Source organism: Carassius gibelio, chromosome B17, assembly GCF_023724105.1.
Source record: "Carassius gibelio isolate Cgi1373 ecotype wild population from Czech Republic chromosome B17, carGib1.2-hapl.c, whole genome shotgun sequence".
NCBI classification, from domain to species: Eukaryota; Metazoa; Chordata; class Actinopteri; order Cypriniformes; family Cyprinidae; genus Carassius; species Carassius gibelio.
Window position 1 is genome coordinate 21,588,780 of NC_068412.1, and position 16,252 is coordinate 21,605,031.

Below are 16,252 nucleotides of genomic sequence, written 5' to 3' on the forward strand. Positions count from 1 at the left end.
GTAATTCAGCAAAACGAATGAAACGATGAAACATCTTTTTCTATATTCGGATACCAAATGCACACAATGGCATAAAACTTTCAATGTTAAAAGGGCACCAGAAAAGTATGTTAGGCATGTTTTGTAAGTCATCTGTCAAAAGTGATAACTGTTAAGAACATACATTTAAGAAAAGTAGATTTTCTTAAATAAGTCATGAAATATAAATTACTTTCACTATTTCAAATTTTTGATTTACAGAGAATGTTTTTTTTGTTTGTTTTTATTTCTTTTTCGTATTACTTTCAGGGGGGAAAAAACTTTCTTCATGCACAGGATATGCAAAATAACCATCATTTTTGAGACATGTGGGATGCTTTGCACTAAACTATAAATTCAAGTGCCCAAACTCACCATTGAGCCCATTCGGTATGCTTCTGAGGAGAGGGTTGGTTGATAGATCATCCATAGACCTCCTGATAGACATGATCTTTCCCTCTGAAGGTTTGTGAATATGGCTGTGGTGGTGATCAGGGCTCCCAGCACTGCCCGTGCTAGAGGTACTGCTCCCGTCTCCAACATCCCTCACAGTAGCAGAACCTCCGTTCAGATTGGTCAGACTGGATTGGCTGTCTATGGAGCTCCTGGATCCGGCTCCATTCCTCTCATCATCTAACATGAGGATGATCTCCTTCAGCTCCACATTCTCTTTCATCACACTCTCCTGGTTGGTTTCTAGGTCTTTCAGTTTTTGCTGGAATATACCAACCTCCTTCAACATAACACTGGCAGTGTACCTGCCAAATCTCTGCCATTCCCTGGACAGCTTTTTTCCTTTCTGCCGATCATCATCCAAGAAACAGCACAGTTCTCGAAGCTCCTGGTTATCTTCTTGCAGTTTCTGATTGACCTCCTTCAAGCTCCGGATTTCGTGGAGATGCACTTGTAATCTCCGGTTGACGTCCTTCATCATGTTCCCGTGTTCAACCATCAAGTTAATCTTTTCACTATCCACTTTCCGGAGTCTCCTAAGCAGCTCATCTTTGCTACATTTAAGCAGTTCTTCATCCGATACCTTGCTTAAATCATCCCTTTGGTGGTCTATAATATTTTTTGCCATATTCCTGTTGTTAAAAGTGGTCTGACTCGAGAAATCTGGTCACGGTTTTTTTAATCATTCCTTTGCGAAAACGTAGCGAGTAATATTAAACTCATAATTAAAATGAACACAGTTTTTAAAGCCGAACTCTGTAACGAAAAAACTCACGTAGCTGACCCAGATAAGGAAACAATACGCCGCTTTAGATATGAATTCCCCTTCTGTTGTTATTTCATATTTATTTCAGCTGGAATCTCCTCTTTCTGACACTATGCCCAGTGATGTGACTCTCCGTCTGAGGCAGATGAATGGGGAGAAAATGCGCCTGCAGTCGCGCTTCAGCTCAGCGTTCTGTGACGTCAGCGCTGTACGCGACGCTTTCGCTGCATTGCCTGGTTACCTCTTCCTATAGGGGGCGTGGGACGACTTGAAATTCACCTTAGAGCTGCTTTCAGATTTCACGATTTTTTCCTGGTAGATATGTATACGGTAAAAAAATGTGTATAGAATACATTAAAAACTATTATGGAAAATATATTTTGAATAAAATGGGAACATAACAGTGGAATAACATTAGAAAAAGACCGAACATTACCGAAACCGAAACATTATTTTTACACTGAGGAACTTGTTTGGCTGTTTCTGAAGAAAGAAAGAAAGAAAGAAAGAAAGAAAGAAATTAAATGAAGTGGTATTTATAGCACTACCAAGTGCTTGATTGCATCACTTGAGATGTGTGAATGAAAAATGATAGGGTTGAAAACAAGCAAAAGTGTGGTAGGCATGTTTCAACCAATAGGGAATCAGTAGCCTAATATTCTGCTTCCAAAAGCAGTTCATAATTTTCATTTGAATGCAGTTACAAAAATAGCCACCAAGCTTTCAGCGAGCATTCAAATGGGGCTTTATTTCGTTAATTATAACTTTGTTAACATTGTTTGACCTATTTTTAAACAATGAAGCATTAGGACCATTCCAGAGGATATTAAAGAATAGAGCAAACTCAGAAAATGGCCTATTCATATGTTAATACGTCCTGTAATGTGAATGAATGAATGTGTGCATGAGTAATTTAAATATATAGTGATTTGCAATCACTTAAGCCTTTAAAAAGCAGGTCCCACTTAAATCTATAGTAATTAACTTAGATTCTTGTGTAAACATATCGCCATCTTGTGGCTAAAATTACTCAGCGCTCGCATCTGTAATTATGATGCTATATCAGGCATTCATTAATCAGCTGGAATCTCCGAAGATCTGCTGAGAGACTCTTACAAAAACAAATATTATGGCTGGAACTTATCCTCCAGAAAACATTCCAAATTTCACAAACATTTCACAAACCTACACAATGCAATTCTATGCAACAAATAAACTGTGGACACCAACACACAATATCACCACCTTTCTCTATTCTTTAGAAATGGGAATAGGCTACTATTTTACATGATCTGATTCCATAAAGTAGAAACAGACACACTGCACATTAACCAGCATGCAGCTACTTAACTGCTATTTTTGTTTCTGAAATGTTTCCAATTCAGGGGTTAAAATGTCATTCAGGAGACAGGAAAGCGATACTGAAGCTTCATGTTTGCATGTTCAATCAGATATAAAACTTAAATACAATCCTCTTTCACATCTGTATTTTCTGCATATTTGGGGTTACACTAACTCAGAACAAAAGTGTTACTATCCTGTAGTATAAATAGCTACCACCTTTCTGAAAACGTTATAAGTAGTTATACATAAAACAATAGCAGACTGTATTATAACAGCAAGGAAGTAAAGCTTATTTCAACAGAACATGAGTACAAAGTGAGGGGATCCAAGTGTTTGAAATATTAGGCTACTGGTAAACTATGATTGCATAACAGCAAGAACAGATGGGACAAAGCTTATTGTTTTGTTTCCGCACATTGTAGGCCAGTGCTCACACTTTAATCCTCATTTTTTTTTGTTGAGACTGACTTTCTGTTTGGTTTCTGTATAAAATAACAACAATTGTTTAATTAATCCATTATTTTCCTCTTCAAACAGATCTCAGTGTTATTCTGACCTGACATGAAGGCTCAATAGCCTACACAAATATAATTCAAATTTGATAAAAGCAGACACTTTCCAGAAAGCTGATTTGTTCCATTTCACTCCAGCAAGAACACATTTGAAACATATTTCAAGATTACTTAAATATTAAGTATGAGCTAAATGTCTGTTTAACGGGTTAAACTAAATATTAAACAGTTTTTTTATATATCGTTTCTATGGTAAACTCCAGCATAACACACGTAGACATGGCAGACATGAGTTACAGTCGGAGAATTGCGGTTTGGACCTGTGTGTGTCTCACATCTGCTCAGGATGTCAGACACGTCTCGTAACTCAAACATGGAGGAGTTGGTTTAGTATGATACAGGTCCAACAGATCTGCGATTAGAGTTTAGTCGCTACACAGTAAATAAGACGTGAACTTGTTTGGAAATGGTTGATGATTAAAATCAGAGCAAAGTGCACGATTAGACTACACAAGTCAGTGAGGACACACGCTGAGTATCCTCGCCATTGCACAACTTTAACTTCCATGTATCAGAAGTTGGGCGCCAGGATTTGAGCGCTATGTGGTACTTTTGCGATGTTTTCGGTCGTATATGGCCATCGCCGTTTATTTTGTTTTATTTGTTGGCGTTTTGGATCGCACCTGCGTTCCTGCATCCGCAGTGTTTGGATTTTAAACCTCCCTTTCAGCCTCAACAAGAACTTGAGTTCTGTCAAATGTATAAATACTTCGGCTGCTGTGACTATGCCAGAGACCAAGAGCTGATGGCAAAATACTATCGGATAATGGATAACTTCGATTATTACGGGTATTCCAACTGTGCAGCGTACGTCCAGGATCTGCTCTGCCAGGTAGGCTAAGTTTGGTTAACTTTTTTGTAACAAAATTTGACATTTTTTGTTCTTCTTGTTGCTGGTAAATGTACTCGAACCACATTCGCCTCTCAACACGTACCGCATTTTGCAGCCATAAATTGTAAACGATGGTCCAACGGTCTGCCTGTCAGGCGTTTAAACACGGTTGTTTGGTGAAATGCCAAATGACGTCATTAGTAATCGCGAGGAACCGCTTTTGGCCAATATGAAAAAAAACTGAATCAGCAAATACTTAAAATCCATATATGCATGCACAGTCATTTAAATGAACATAATAGCGTAGATACCTGTAAAACAGAAAATACTTCATAGGCTTATAATATGCCTGTAATTAATAAAATAAAAATCTGTGGAAATCAAACACTTTTTTTTTTCATGGTTCCTTTATAAAAAGAATGTTCAAAAATAACATAATAAAAATAATATGTTATCTTTAAATGTCTTTACTGTCGACTAATTGAATGCATCCACAATCACAAAAAAAACTTTGCAACAGTCAAAACGATCTGGCAAATGCTAGCAACCAAGGTTCTCATAGGGACTTTTGAAGTAGTTAACTTGTGGTTTCTCAGAGTAGCAGACATGACTTGTCAGATCCATTGCTTGAGGCCATTGTGATTCAGTTACAATCCCTCACTTTTCCTGTTTCTCTTCTTCAGGAATGCTCTCCATACGCTGCTCACCTTTTTGATGCCGAAGACCCCAGCACACCGTTACGGACCATTCCTGGACTCTGCCCGGACTACTGCTCTCAATTCCATTCCAAGTGCAGATCCTTTCTTACTTTGTTGTCTGACGATCCACGTCTGTCGGAACTTCAGCATGATCAGCACAGACTTTGTCAGTACCTCGAGCTGGATGACCCGGATTACTGCTATCCTCATCTGCTGAGCAATGAACGGTTGACCAAAAATCTGGGCCGCACCGCAGCGGACTCTGAAGGCTGCTTGCAGCTGTGTTTGGAGGAGGTTGCCAATGGACTCAGAAATCCTCTTGCCATGGTTCATGCCAATGATGGCACACACAGGTTTTTCATTGCTGAACAAGTTGGCCTGGTCTGGGTTTACCTTCCAGATCGATCGAAGCTGGAAAAGCCATTTCTGAACATCACAAAGGCTGTGCTGACATCTCCATGGGAAGGTGACGAAAGAGGCTTTTTGGGACTCACCTTTCACCCCAACTTTAAATACAATGGGAAGCTCTATGTTTACTACTCTGTTGAGGTAGGCTTTGATGAGAGAATCCGTATCAGTGAGTTCCGTATCTCTTCTACGGATATGAACGTGGTTGACCATCGTTCAGAGAGGTGAGCAATTTTTCTTTGACCCTATGCATACATACTGAGTTTAGTGTCCAATACTCCCTTGTGTTTTCATGTATCCTCAGAATAATATTGGAGATAGATGAACCTGCTTCTAATCACAACGGTGGACAGCTTCTCTTCGCTGATGATGGATACTTATATATCTTTACTGGGGATGGCGGAATGGCTGGAGATCCATTTGGGAAATTCGGAAATGCACAGAACAAGTAATTTGTTCTCTACAACATCAACTCATCATTTCAGTTTAGTACAAGAAAGACAGATTTTCTATAATAATTTTCCATCTCTTATCTATATGTTTCCGCTAGATCTGCCCTTTTGGGAAAGGTTCTGCGCATTGATGTAGATGACAACGAAAAGGGGCCACTGTATAGAATCCCACCAGACAATCCTTTTGTGCATGAACCCAATGCTCGTCCAGAGGTGTTTGCCTACGGGGTGAGGAACATGTGGAGGTGCTCGGTAGACAGAGGAGATCCGAACACCAAGGAAGGAAAAGGACGAATCTTCTGTGGGGATGTGGGCCAGAATAAGTATGAGGAAGTAGACATTGTGGAGAAGGGCCAGAATTATGGCTGGAGAGCAAAAGAGGGCTTTTCTTGTTATGACAAAAAACTCTGTGCCAACAGCTCCTTAGGTGGGAATATAGATGCTCCCAATGTCAGGCTTTTTTAAATTTCTTGATGCTTGAAAAAGTATTTTTGAACCCATTAATTGTTTTACATTATGAACTCATTTACTTCTAGATGATGTTCTTCCGATTTACGCATATCCACACAAAATGGGTAAATCTGTCACAGGTGGATATGTTTACAGAGGTTGTGAAAATCCTAATTTAAATGGCATGTACATATTTGGAGACTTCATGAGTGGGTAAGTAGTGAAATGTATGTATGTACACTACGGCTCAATGTTATGAAGACATGATCAAATGATCAAACATTATGATCACAATTTCAGCTTTGCCAGGGATAAGCTACATTTAAAAAAAAGAAAACATTGTAATAATATTTCAACTATATTAATGAACATTAGTGTATGTGCTGTTATGATACTAGTTAAGGTGATAAGGTAATTTTTCAAAATAACTAACATGTGCTCTATGTATTTTTCACAGACGCCTGATGAGTTTAAAGGAAAACAGAAACACACACAATTGGGAATACAGTGAGGTTTGCATGGGTGTGGGTCTGACTTGTTCATTTCCAGGGCTCATTAACAATTACTATCCATACATCATATCGTTTGCAGAGGATGAAGCAGGTATGTACCCAGAAAGGCTATATATGTTCCCTTTCAATGCATTATATGCTGCAAAAAAAGTATACTAGGGCCTCCTAGTGAATAAAAAACCTTTTTAGAAATTTATAGTCATTTGATCAATATTTAATGTGACTCAACTTGTTTTTTCCTGTGACCAGGTGAACTCTATTTTATGTCCACCGAAATACCAAGTGCAACATCTCCAACAGGTGTTGTCTACAAGATTGCCGATCCTTCAAGGTATTTATTTTTTATGATTCACAAGGTAGTCTCATGGTGTGCAAAGATCAGCTTGTGTTGCCTCTTAACAGACTTTACTCTCAAAAGATGAAAAGGCTGTGTTGGCAGCAATACGTGCAGCTGTAATCTATCTCTCACTCTCTGACGTAGAGAAAATCAAACCTGGCCAAGTACTGAACTTATTTTGACTTGTTCCTCCATTACTTAGAAAGAAAAAAAAAGAGAAGAAAAGAAAAATTCTGGGTAACAGTGAAACACTTACAAATGAAGCGAAAGGGGCCAATCTGTAAATGTTAAAACATTAATTGTTTTAAAAGTATAGCCACAAGACATAAAATATGTGCATATTAACATGATTTAAGTCTGAGAATTTACTTTAGATTTCTTGAAAAATGTAACTTTTCTGTTCTGCTCCACATTTACAGCTACAATGTGACAACGTAACACCTAAAACAACAGTAAAAATGTCAAGAAGTACTTTAAAGCTCAAATAAAACAAAGTTTTAACAGAATAAGTGCGTTTATAAAATTCTAAGCTTAACAACTGTTTATAAATCCTCCAAAAATTGGCCCCCATTTACTACATTTGTACATCTGACAAGAAACAAGTTGAAATAAATTCTGTGCTAAACAACATTATTAGGCCACAAATGATGTCAACTGAACCCAGAATATTAATTTAAAGAAATGAAATCTCTCCCTGCTTTATTACAGACGTGCACCCCCAGGAAAATGTCATCATGAGCCTCTTTCAGTTCGTGTTAGGAGCAATCTTATACCATTCGAGCCAAAGGAAAGTAAGTTGGTTGCCTTTTAAAGAGATGTAGAAAATGTGTACATCTAAAACATGTTTTTGTCATGAAGATATGCTCAAAATACAGTATTTCATGTTATGCCAAACATGAAGTAGAATGCCACGGAATGCTGTATTTTTTAGGCCCAGTCAGAAGTTAACATCACCTTAAGATGATGGAACCCGAAGCAATGGCAGCTCTTTTCCGGGTTTTAAGATGCATTCCTGCTGCACTCTATGACAATGTGATTGATTTTAAAAATCCCTTTTTTCACAGCCCTAATAGGAGTCCATGTTCCAACAAAGCATCCCAGACTCTCAAATCCAGAGGAACCTCCTGACACTGGCTCAAAAGACTGGCTTCAAGAACTGCTGGACATCTTTAGAGAGCAGGACGAGCAGATCACCCCCACACCATTCACCCCAACTACACCCAAGCCCATCAGGACATCCAGGCAGAGGAAGGGTAGACGCAGGAAGAGCAAGCACAAGAACGGAGCAGTGAGATTGGTCGGGGATGAAGAGGGTCGGGGGGATCGGGGAAGGGTAGAAGTATACGCTAATGGGGAATGGGGGACTGTTTGTGATGATCTCTGGAACACCAAGAATGCCATAGTGGTTTGCCGGCAGCTTGGGTTCCACCATGCACTAAAGGCTGCCAAGCATGCTGAGTTCGGAGAGGGGACGAACCTGAAGATTATTCTGGATGATGTGCAGTGTGAGGGGACCGAGGAAACTCTCCTGGACTGTCAGCATGCTGGGATTGGTACACACAACTGCGCTCACTACGAAGACGCAGGAGTGATATGTGGAAAATCAGGCCTGGAGTGAAAAGTTCTGAAACTAGCTTTTTGTTATTAGTCGTAGCATAGGTCTACCTCAACTTTACCAACTGCAATACAGAAGACATATGGACTATAATAAAATGTGATATTTGAGTTTAATTTTTATCATAACAAAGCATTCATGTTCATGGTTTGATGCTCAAATTCATAGACCTATGTGGATGTTTCATTTAATCTGAATCAATGAAGTTGTGTTATCCAATGAGTTACGTAATTGCATAACTTTTGTAACAGTTAATTTACCATCCTGCAGTCACAAATAAATGTGAAATTATGATGTTTTTGTGATTTATTTTACAACAACACAAAACATAAGAAAAACATCGCACTTCCAATTTAAAGGATATAGTTCTCCCAAAAAAGAAAATAGTTGCCATTAAAAAAAAAAAACTATGTAAATGTCTACTGTCAACTGTTTGGTTATCCACATTCTTCGAAATAACTTCTTTTGTGTTTAGCAGAAGAAATAAACAGGTTAGGAACAACTTGATGGTGAGTAAATTATGATAACATTTTCATTTTTGAGCAAATCTCGGATATTTGTATATTTTTAATTTTAATATATTACGCTATTATATGTTATATTACAGTATCTATATTTTAAATACCATAGTTTTATGAATATGGTATTTATTTAATAATCTGTCAAAGTACCAATATTACCATCTTGTACAATTACTTAAAAAAATTCAGTGCTATGTTGTGAATAGGGCACACATAACAAGTTGCCGTTCTAGTCTAGTCTATTTTGTAGATACAGCTAACAACTTTTAATATTGTTTCTAAACGATAACCTTATGTAAAGTAGCGTTAGTTGTTACATATTTTTCGTAGCAAATTCATTTGGTTGTTGAGTCGTTGAGCAAAGTAGGGGCTCGTTTGCTAAACATTTTTATCTAAATACGACATTAAAATATATAGACATATAATGAAATACAAGACAAATATATTGTAAAAATTCTACATTTCATCGTATAAATAGAAATTGTTTTTTTTTTCGTAGTTACACTGCGTAGTTTTACACTTATTAGCCATTAGCTAGAAAGCCAATGGCAAGTTGGCTCCATAGCTCAGTGGTTAGAGCACTGGTCTTGTAAACCAGGGGTCGCGAGTTCGATCCTCGCTGGGGCCTCATCTTTTATTTACTTCAGATTTTATGGCAAATATACATTTTATATTATACTTCCTATTAACAGAATAACTCAATTTATCATATGGAAATGTGAACAAAAGTACTCATGAGTTAAATTTAAGCATAATTGTTTGCTTGAGTATAATTGTTGTTTAAAGTTTCATATCAGGGTTTTGTCTTAAAAATAAAAAAAGAAAGAAAATAAAACTGAGTTTGCATGCTCTTAAAATCTTCATCCAAACAGGAGCTAAATAAGCTGTTATACAAATGTGGGTAGATGACATTGTTCTCATTGTAATAATGGTGTCTTTGTGTGCTGAACTCCAGCTCTGCTTTGAACAAGGTCATTGATATGCTGAGCATTCAATCACATAGGTAGTGCCAGCCTATCTCTGCCAACTTCCTTTACAAATCTGGCATCCCTCTGAAAAGTCATTTAGCTCTCTGCCTCCAGAAACACGTCATGTACAGAGCAGGTCTCAGGTTAAACAAAGAAGCAATGGAGCGGTGAATAGCATTTTAGTAGATTTATTATGATTGTTATGGTTATTAAAACATGGGTGTATATGTGTAATCAAAACTAGATAGAAAGAAGGAGAAGGCTTTTTATTAAAAAGGGCTTGATCTAATGTGCTACTTCTAATTAATTAAATGTGATGTTATAGTGACACCTACCGGCATTGTAAGTGAATTAATTTAAGAAAAGACATTTATGTAGTGAGAGTGACCATGTAATGACACTAGATGGCAGTGTTGCACTACAATAATTCTAATAATTCTAATTATTTAATAATAACTTTTATTTATTAATTTAAATGGATTTTATTTTCCCCTTTTCTTTCTTCTTGATTTATGGACTATACAAACATAACTGTATATTGTTTATTGTTTGCGGTTGGACAAATGTATAATGATGACAACGTTCCTTCGATAACAATATATTTAAAACATGGGAGATTAAGAAATTACTTGCTGTTATGAATTTAATTAATATGAACAGTCTAGCAATCCAAGATTTAAACACAAAGAGATTTTTAAAATTAAATTGCCATTTTTTTAAATTAATGAAAATCCTTTACTGACAACAAAATTAACCTTAATTTAATGTAAGTACTGGTTAGTTGCTGTACGTTTTAGACATATATATATATTTATATATATATATATATATATATATATATATATATATATTACCAGAATCTGCCATCAATGGTCATGGGAATTAAATATTATAACAATAGTCCACCCATATGGTGCTTCTGCTCATCCTTCCCTTTGTCAAGAAGATTTAGAGCGTGCATTAAAATAAAAATCCTGTCATCACATTCAAAAATGGTATTTATTTTCGTTATGAATCACATTGGATCAAACAGGATCTGAAGGTGAATACTTCATGACTGAAAACTGAGCCGTATGCTGTGTGGAATACATTGTCCAGACGATGGCACAATGATTATTACATGTAAAATCAGCAAATGTTGAAAGGTTTGAATACTGCTCCCCTTATAAAGAATGGACGATGTGGCAGTAGGATGTAGGTTGTTTCGAGCCATTTCAAATTAGAACATCCATGTCACCCCAGCATGAACTCATTTCATATCTCACATATTAGTCACTCTGTATTCTTGCTAATTATGTTCAATTAATGGGACACTAGTAAGTGCCTTCCTCTAGCAAGCTTTAAATGGAGCGCTGAACCTGAACAAATCCCATTTCCTTAGTAGTACTCAACACTGATTACTGTCACACTTTCAAAATCCTTCCTCACTTGAATTAAAATGATAATAATTGAATTTTAAGGCCCATCCACCACAATAGCAGACTGTAGCACCAGTTTTTACTTTGAAATTAGAAAATGACTAGTTTTAGTAATATTTACACTAGTCTTGTCTATTAATAGGACGGGGGAGACTGACACAAACGGGTCAGTGAGTGGGAGTTAAGGGTCTGTGGCTGGCTCCAGACCACCAAGCGATCCTGCATACAGCTGTTTACTCACAGCTTGGGGCCTTCCTGAGGACCTGCCCCCTCCAGAGACCTGGAGCCCAACGCGGCTACTGCCCCAACACTCAATCTGGGGCTTGAACCCAGCCCCTCCCCCAAGTTAACAGCAGGTTAACATTGCATAGCTGGCAAAGAAACCGGCTGACCATAAAAATGTAATAAATTATAATCCTTGATGGGCTTAAAAGTGTTTAACCAAAATTTTACCTTAAGCACAGTGTTATTATTATTGCTCAGCCACATAGCTACTACCATGAACACCTCAGCAACCACATAGCAACTTATCCAGAACACCTTAGCAAACACTTGGATTTGGGACTACCCAGGGTTGCGTTTCCCAAAAGCATCATTAGCTATATCTAACTATGGTTGCAAGTTCCATTAGACTCTCTTGATGATGGAACTTGCAAACAATATGTGAGCTGACATTATCGAGTATGTCATTCACTTTGCAAGAACAAACCGAGGCATGCACATCATAGGTATTCAAAAGCACTCTGTGTGATGAAGCCATGATCCATTCATAAAGACTGTGGCTGTGTCTGAAATCACACCATTAAACAGGGCACATTTGAGGGGACAGCTAGTGGTAGTGCTGTCCGAAACCATAGTGGACGAAGACGTTCAATCCCATGCATCACAACAACGAGTGTCCGAACCCGCGCACTCATTTTCATTCACTCCTTCAACTGGACTATATAAGTGGACTAATGTAGGGAATAGTGAATTGGGCAATTTTAAATACAACATGTCTCTAGCTTCATTTCTAAAGGAATCAGCTGTTTGGACTGATTTAATGAATCATGCATTAGGACAGGGACTTGCTTCCACCTACTGGCAGTTTTAGTGCCATATTTATTTTACTAAACCAAAGTCGCCAGCGCAAAAACACACTCTGCAGAATATTGTTCAGCATGCGTAAGCTTTCTGGTTGATTGAAAAAGCCCTTTTCCCAGTTCTCAAGAGCTACTCACACTTTTTTCGAGTGGTCAGATTCATGTCTGAAGCACCATGGATCAAGGGTTGCCCTTTGGAGGCTGTAAAAGCTTGCTAAACACAGGGCTAGAACACATCCGTAAAAGAAAATAAACAGTCATAAGGAGCCTGGAGCTCAGCAAGTGTGGCGCCATACGTGGAGAGCCGGCAGCAAACATTTGGTTAACTCTCCTATTGAACAATGAAAGAACTGGCTTTACGGCCATCCGTGGCATTCGTACCATTGCATTGTCTGCACAGTCAGGTGAGCTATCTTCTGCTATTGTGCTCTGTGAATGGAAATAGCTGAGACACCCTCCCCAAGTGAGTGATAACATCTCCTGGTAGAGGTTTTATGAAGAACCGAATGTGCAGCAGACAATAGCATGACCCCGAGAGACTGAGCTCCAGCCGCTCCGATGGGCCACTCTGGGATTTTGTGAATTGTCTCTAAGACCTCAGGATCTAGGCGGAAAACAAGGGCTTCTTACAAAAGTCTGGGTGGCCAGCAGTTACTGTGGGTTTAGAACAGAAAGGACTGCAATTCACGGTTGTTTTACAAATTGGAAATATTGGTCATTTCGGTCAGCTGGTGAGTGGTAAAATGTGCGGGCTGTAGAAAGGTTGATCTTTTAAACCTAACAATTGCTATTTGAACTAAATAAATAAATACTGAATTGCTGAATTCAAGTAAAACAATTGTTTTACATAATGTGTATTTATATAAAACCATTAAGAACATGTTGAAAAGGCTGTCAGTAGATTTTGGAACTGATACAAGGCCAAGGAATGTTTTTGATTAACTGGTCTGGCCAATATAGCAATCTATCATCTAAATTCATACTTGAGCTCTTGGGGTCACATCCTGTGTTTTTTATTTGATAGAATGATGTTAAATAAAGAGTAGGAAATGACAACAGTCGAGCAAAAACTAGTGTAAAGCAACAATTGCAGATAATCAAGGCTGACATCACTGGTCTGTCTGTTATTCGTTTTATTTGTGCCCGTGGAAGAATGAACCTGATCTGAAATCCCAAACCGATAAAGCCCAAATCAGCCTCAGCTGTGAACAGGACAGCAAGGTCACGGCTAAAACACACATGCCATATCAAACACATCCACAGAGAGACGAAATTACAATAATTGACTTTTTTTTCTGCATACTAAGTTGCTAAGCTTCATACATTTGCTTTAACTCTGTTTGCCCCTTCTGGTAGATTTTGTGACTACACCATCTTGATGCAAAAAACTTTCTTCTTTAACATTCACTGATACATATATCCATTGAGTTGTATTTATTTATATTAAAAAATATATAATATAAAATAAAATAATAATATTTTGCCTGTGATAAATGTAAATGTTAAGGCTTTTTACAGGGTTTACAGACATACTTCATTTTATGTATACATAATTAATTTGGTCTGATTTTATTTATTTATTTATTTATTTATTTAAAATCTGCAGCCTTCACAACCAAGGATGGTCACTAATAAAGCATGCTGTGGTGCAAAATTAATAAAATTAATTAAAATAAAAAAAATACTTTGTCGATGAGCAAAGATGCCATTTTAAATCACATCATAAATATAAATTTATATAGCTTTCTACAGGCTTTACAGACATTCTTGGTTTTAATCCAGCAATCTGGGAGCATGAAGGCTTTTCATGCATGGATCAGCCATATAAGCCTGATTGGTGAGGATTTTTGGAAATAAAGTACATGCACAAATATGCACGGACACTGCTCTTTTTGTAAGGGACAGAGACCTGGTGGCCGGTATAGACTGCTCATGGCCATTTGTGGCTCCCCTGCAGGAAGCAGTAAGGAAATCTGGGATTCTTGTTGGTCTGGAGTGTTAACCACCACGCACTGGCAGCGGACCTGTGCCTATGCCATCCATGCACATACAGTAGCTCTTCTTTCGAGAGCTGGCTAATGTACCACTATATACTCTGAAAAAAGCGTCCCCTTGACAGGTGGGAGGCCCAAACAAGAAAGACCTAATTTTGAAATGTCAAATTATTAGTTATCATTGTTAAATATAAATCTAAAGTACACAGTCTATTTAAGCATTATCAAAACATTAGAATGATAAACAAGGTTCTAGCTTCAGTCAGACATACTATGACATACAACAAATCTTGATCTTGAATTAACCCTACGGTTTTCCCTTTACTCACTTTCCCTCGATGGTCTACACATCTGCCGGTGATTCCTCATCTTTTCCAAGGACTTCAATGTGGTCTACATATGTTTGGCTGCATTTCCTTGTCCATTAAGCCCCGGTTCCCTCTGAATTAGTAATGTGTTGAATCAGTAATGTGCTTTATGCCACCATGCAGATGTCCACCAGCAGGCAGTTCTCTCAAATCATATTTGGATCGAGCCTTTTGAAAGCTAATTGGTGATGAATTAGCAATGACGCACCATTGCTCAGGCTCCCTTCACATCAGATGTTAAATGTGGCTTGTGTTCCTGTTTTTCTAATGCCATGTCACAAATTTGGTGGTCTTATGTTTCACTACTAAAGCACGGACTTTTCATGCAGCGACATTCGGTGGATGTAAGAGAGCACAGCTTTCAGGCACATGTCATTCATTTGATCTGAAGTTTCAGACTCAGCGCGCTCCTGGAACCGACCCAGCATGCCAGGGAATAAATTATATCAGTTCTGGGAACTGGCTGTAATGCAAACAAACAGCAATGTGCTAATGGCTGGAACATTTCACACCCAGCAAACCAGTGTAGTGCATAAGGCTATGAAAGTTGATTAATCGTGGCTGTTCGTTTTCTATTCAACAGATGTGTATTTTGTCTTGTTTGTGTGAGTTATGAGTCAGAAAAATATATATTACCAAAGGATAGAGAGAGACAGAGAGAGAAAGAGAGAGAGAGAAATGACCGCTACATAAAATGAATGGGATAGGCAAAAAATAAATGACCGACATTGAAAATGAATGGGGAAATGGGCAAAATGGAGTGAAAATACAGAGAAGTTTTTTGTGTGGACAATCTACAAATCCGCCACTATACAGAGAAAAGTGCACAGCAATGAAGGGGTGACAAAACTTAAGCAATTATGCCTTAAAACAAAGGTATAAACAGCATTAAATATATATTTGGCTATATATTTATATTTTCCCATGTAGATTTCGTAACAGGTTTGATTTGGTCACGTGGACTCGCCACGTTGAACAACAGAAAGCTGCTTAGTTTGAAAGTGACTTCTGTGCTTCATAAATCACTACACTATTAGCAATAAACAAGGTCCTTTGCCCATGAAATCTTGCCTGTTATGTCGTCCTGTTATGTTGCCTGTTAAATCCATACGTGAAAGGATTTGGAGTCAGTTCGAATATTAAATTAGCAATTATAGCGATGCTTGTATCATTTAGGACCACTAAACTGATGTAGCCTAACTTTGATAAAAAATACATTTGCCTTACTCATAGCAGTAAGAAACAGGAATATAACTGATTCCTTTATGATAAAGTGGGACAGAATCAAGCAATAGCAGAACACAGACTTCTCTGTTTGCCTGAATCTGGTGCAGTACAGGGTTTGTGCTGCGAGCTGTACTCAGTCAGAGCAGGAGGCTTTGATCTCGGCTCATCACAGTCCATTCCACCAGCACCCATATGGACTCACTTTTCTCAGGTCTGT

At 38.0% G+C, this 16,252-nt stretch overlaps 2 protein-coding genes and 1 non-coding gene across 3 annotated transcripts in view; 2 read left to right on the top strand and 1 right to left on the bottom strand.

The window, feature by feature from the left end:
- The window catches only part of ccdc85ca (coiled-coil domain containing 85C, a), a 39,173-nt gene extending 37,776 nt beyond the window's left edge, over positions 1-1,397 (bottom strand). The window contains exon 1 of the mRNA XM_052580535.1: positions 394-1,397. Within this exon, the coding sequence (XP_052436495.1) occupies positions 394-1,099 (706 nt within the window). The 5' untranslated portion in view covers positions 1,100-1,397. The remainder of the gene's footprint in view (positions 1-393) is intronic.
- Positions 1,398-3,476: 2,079 nt separating this feature from the next.
- On the top strand, positions 3,477-8,751 carry hhipl1 (HHIP-like 1). Its single transcript, XM_052580534.1, has 9 exons — positions 3,477-3,985; positions 4,669-5,315; positions 5,396-5,539; positions 5,642-5,970; positions 6,080-6,206; positions 6,451-6,596; positions 6,755-6,836; positions 7,551-7,633; positions 7,907-8,751. The coding sequence occupies exons 1-9, from the start codon at positions 3,695-3,697 to the stop codon at positions 8,458-8,460; spliced, it is 2,403 nt and encodes an 800-aa protein (XP_052436494.1). The 5' UTR covers positions 3,477-3,694; the 3' UTR covers positions 8,461-8,751.
- A 782-nt stretch (positions 8,752-9,533) lies between these two features.
- On the top strand, positions 9,534-9,606 carry trnat-ugu (transfer RNA threonine (anticodon UGU)). Its single transcript has one exon. It is a non-coding gene; the product is annotated as a tRNA-Thr (tRNA).
- Positions 9,607-16,252: the final 6,646 nt, after the last annotated feature.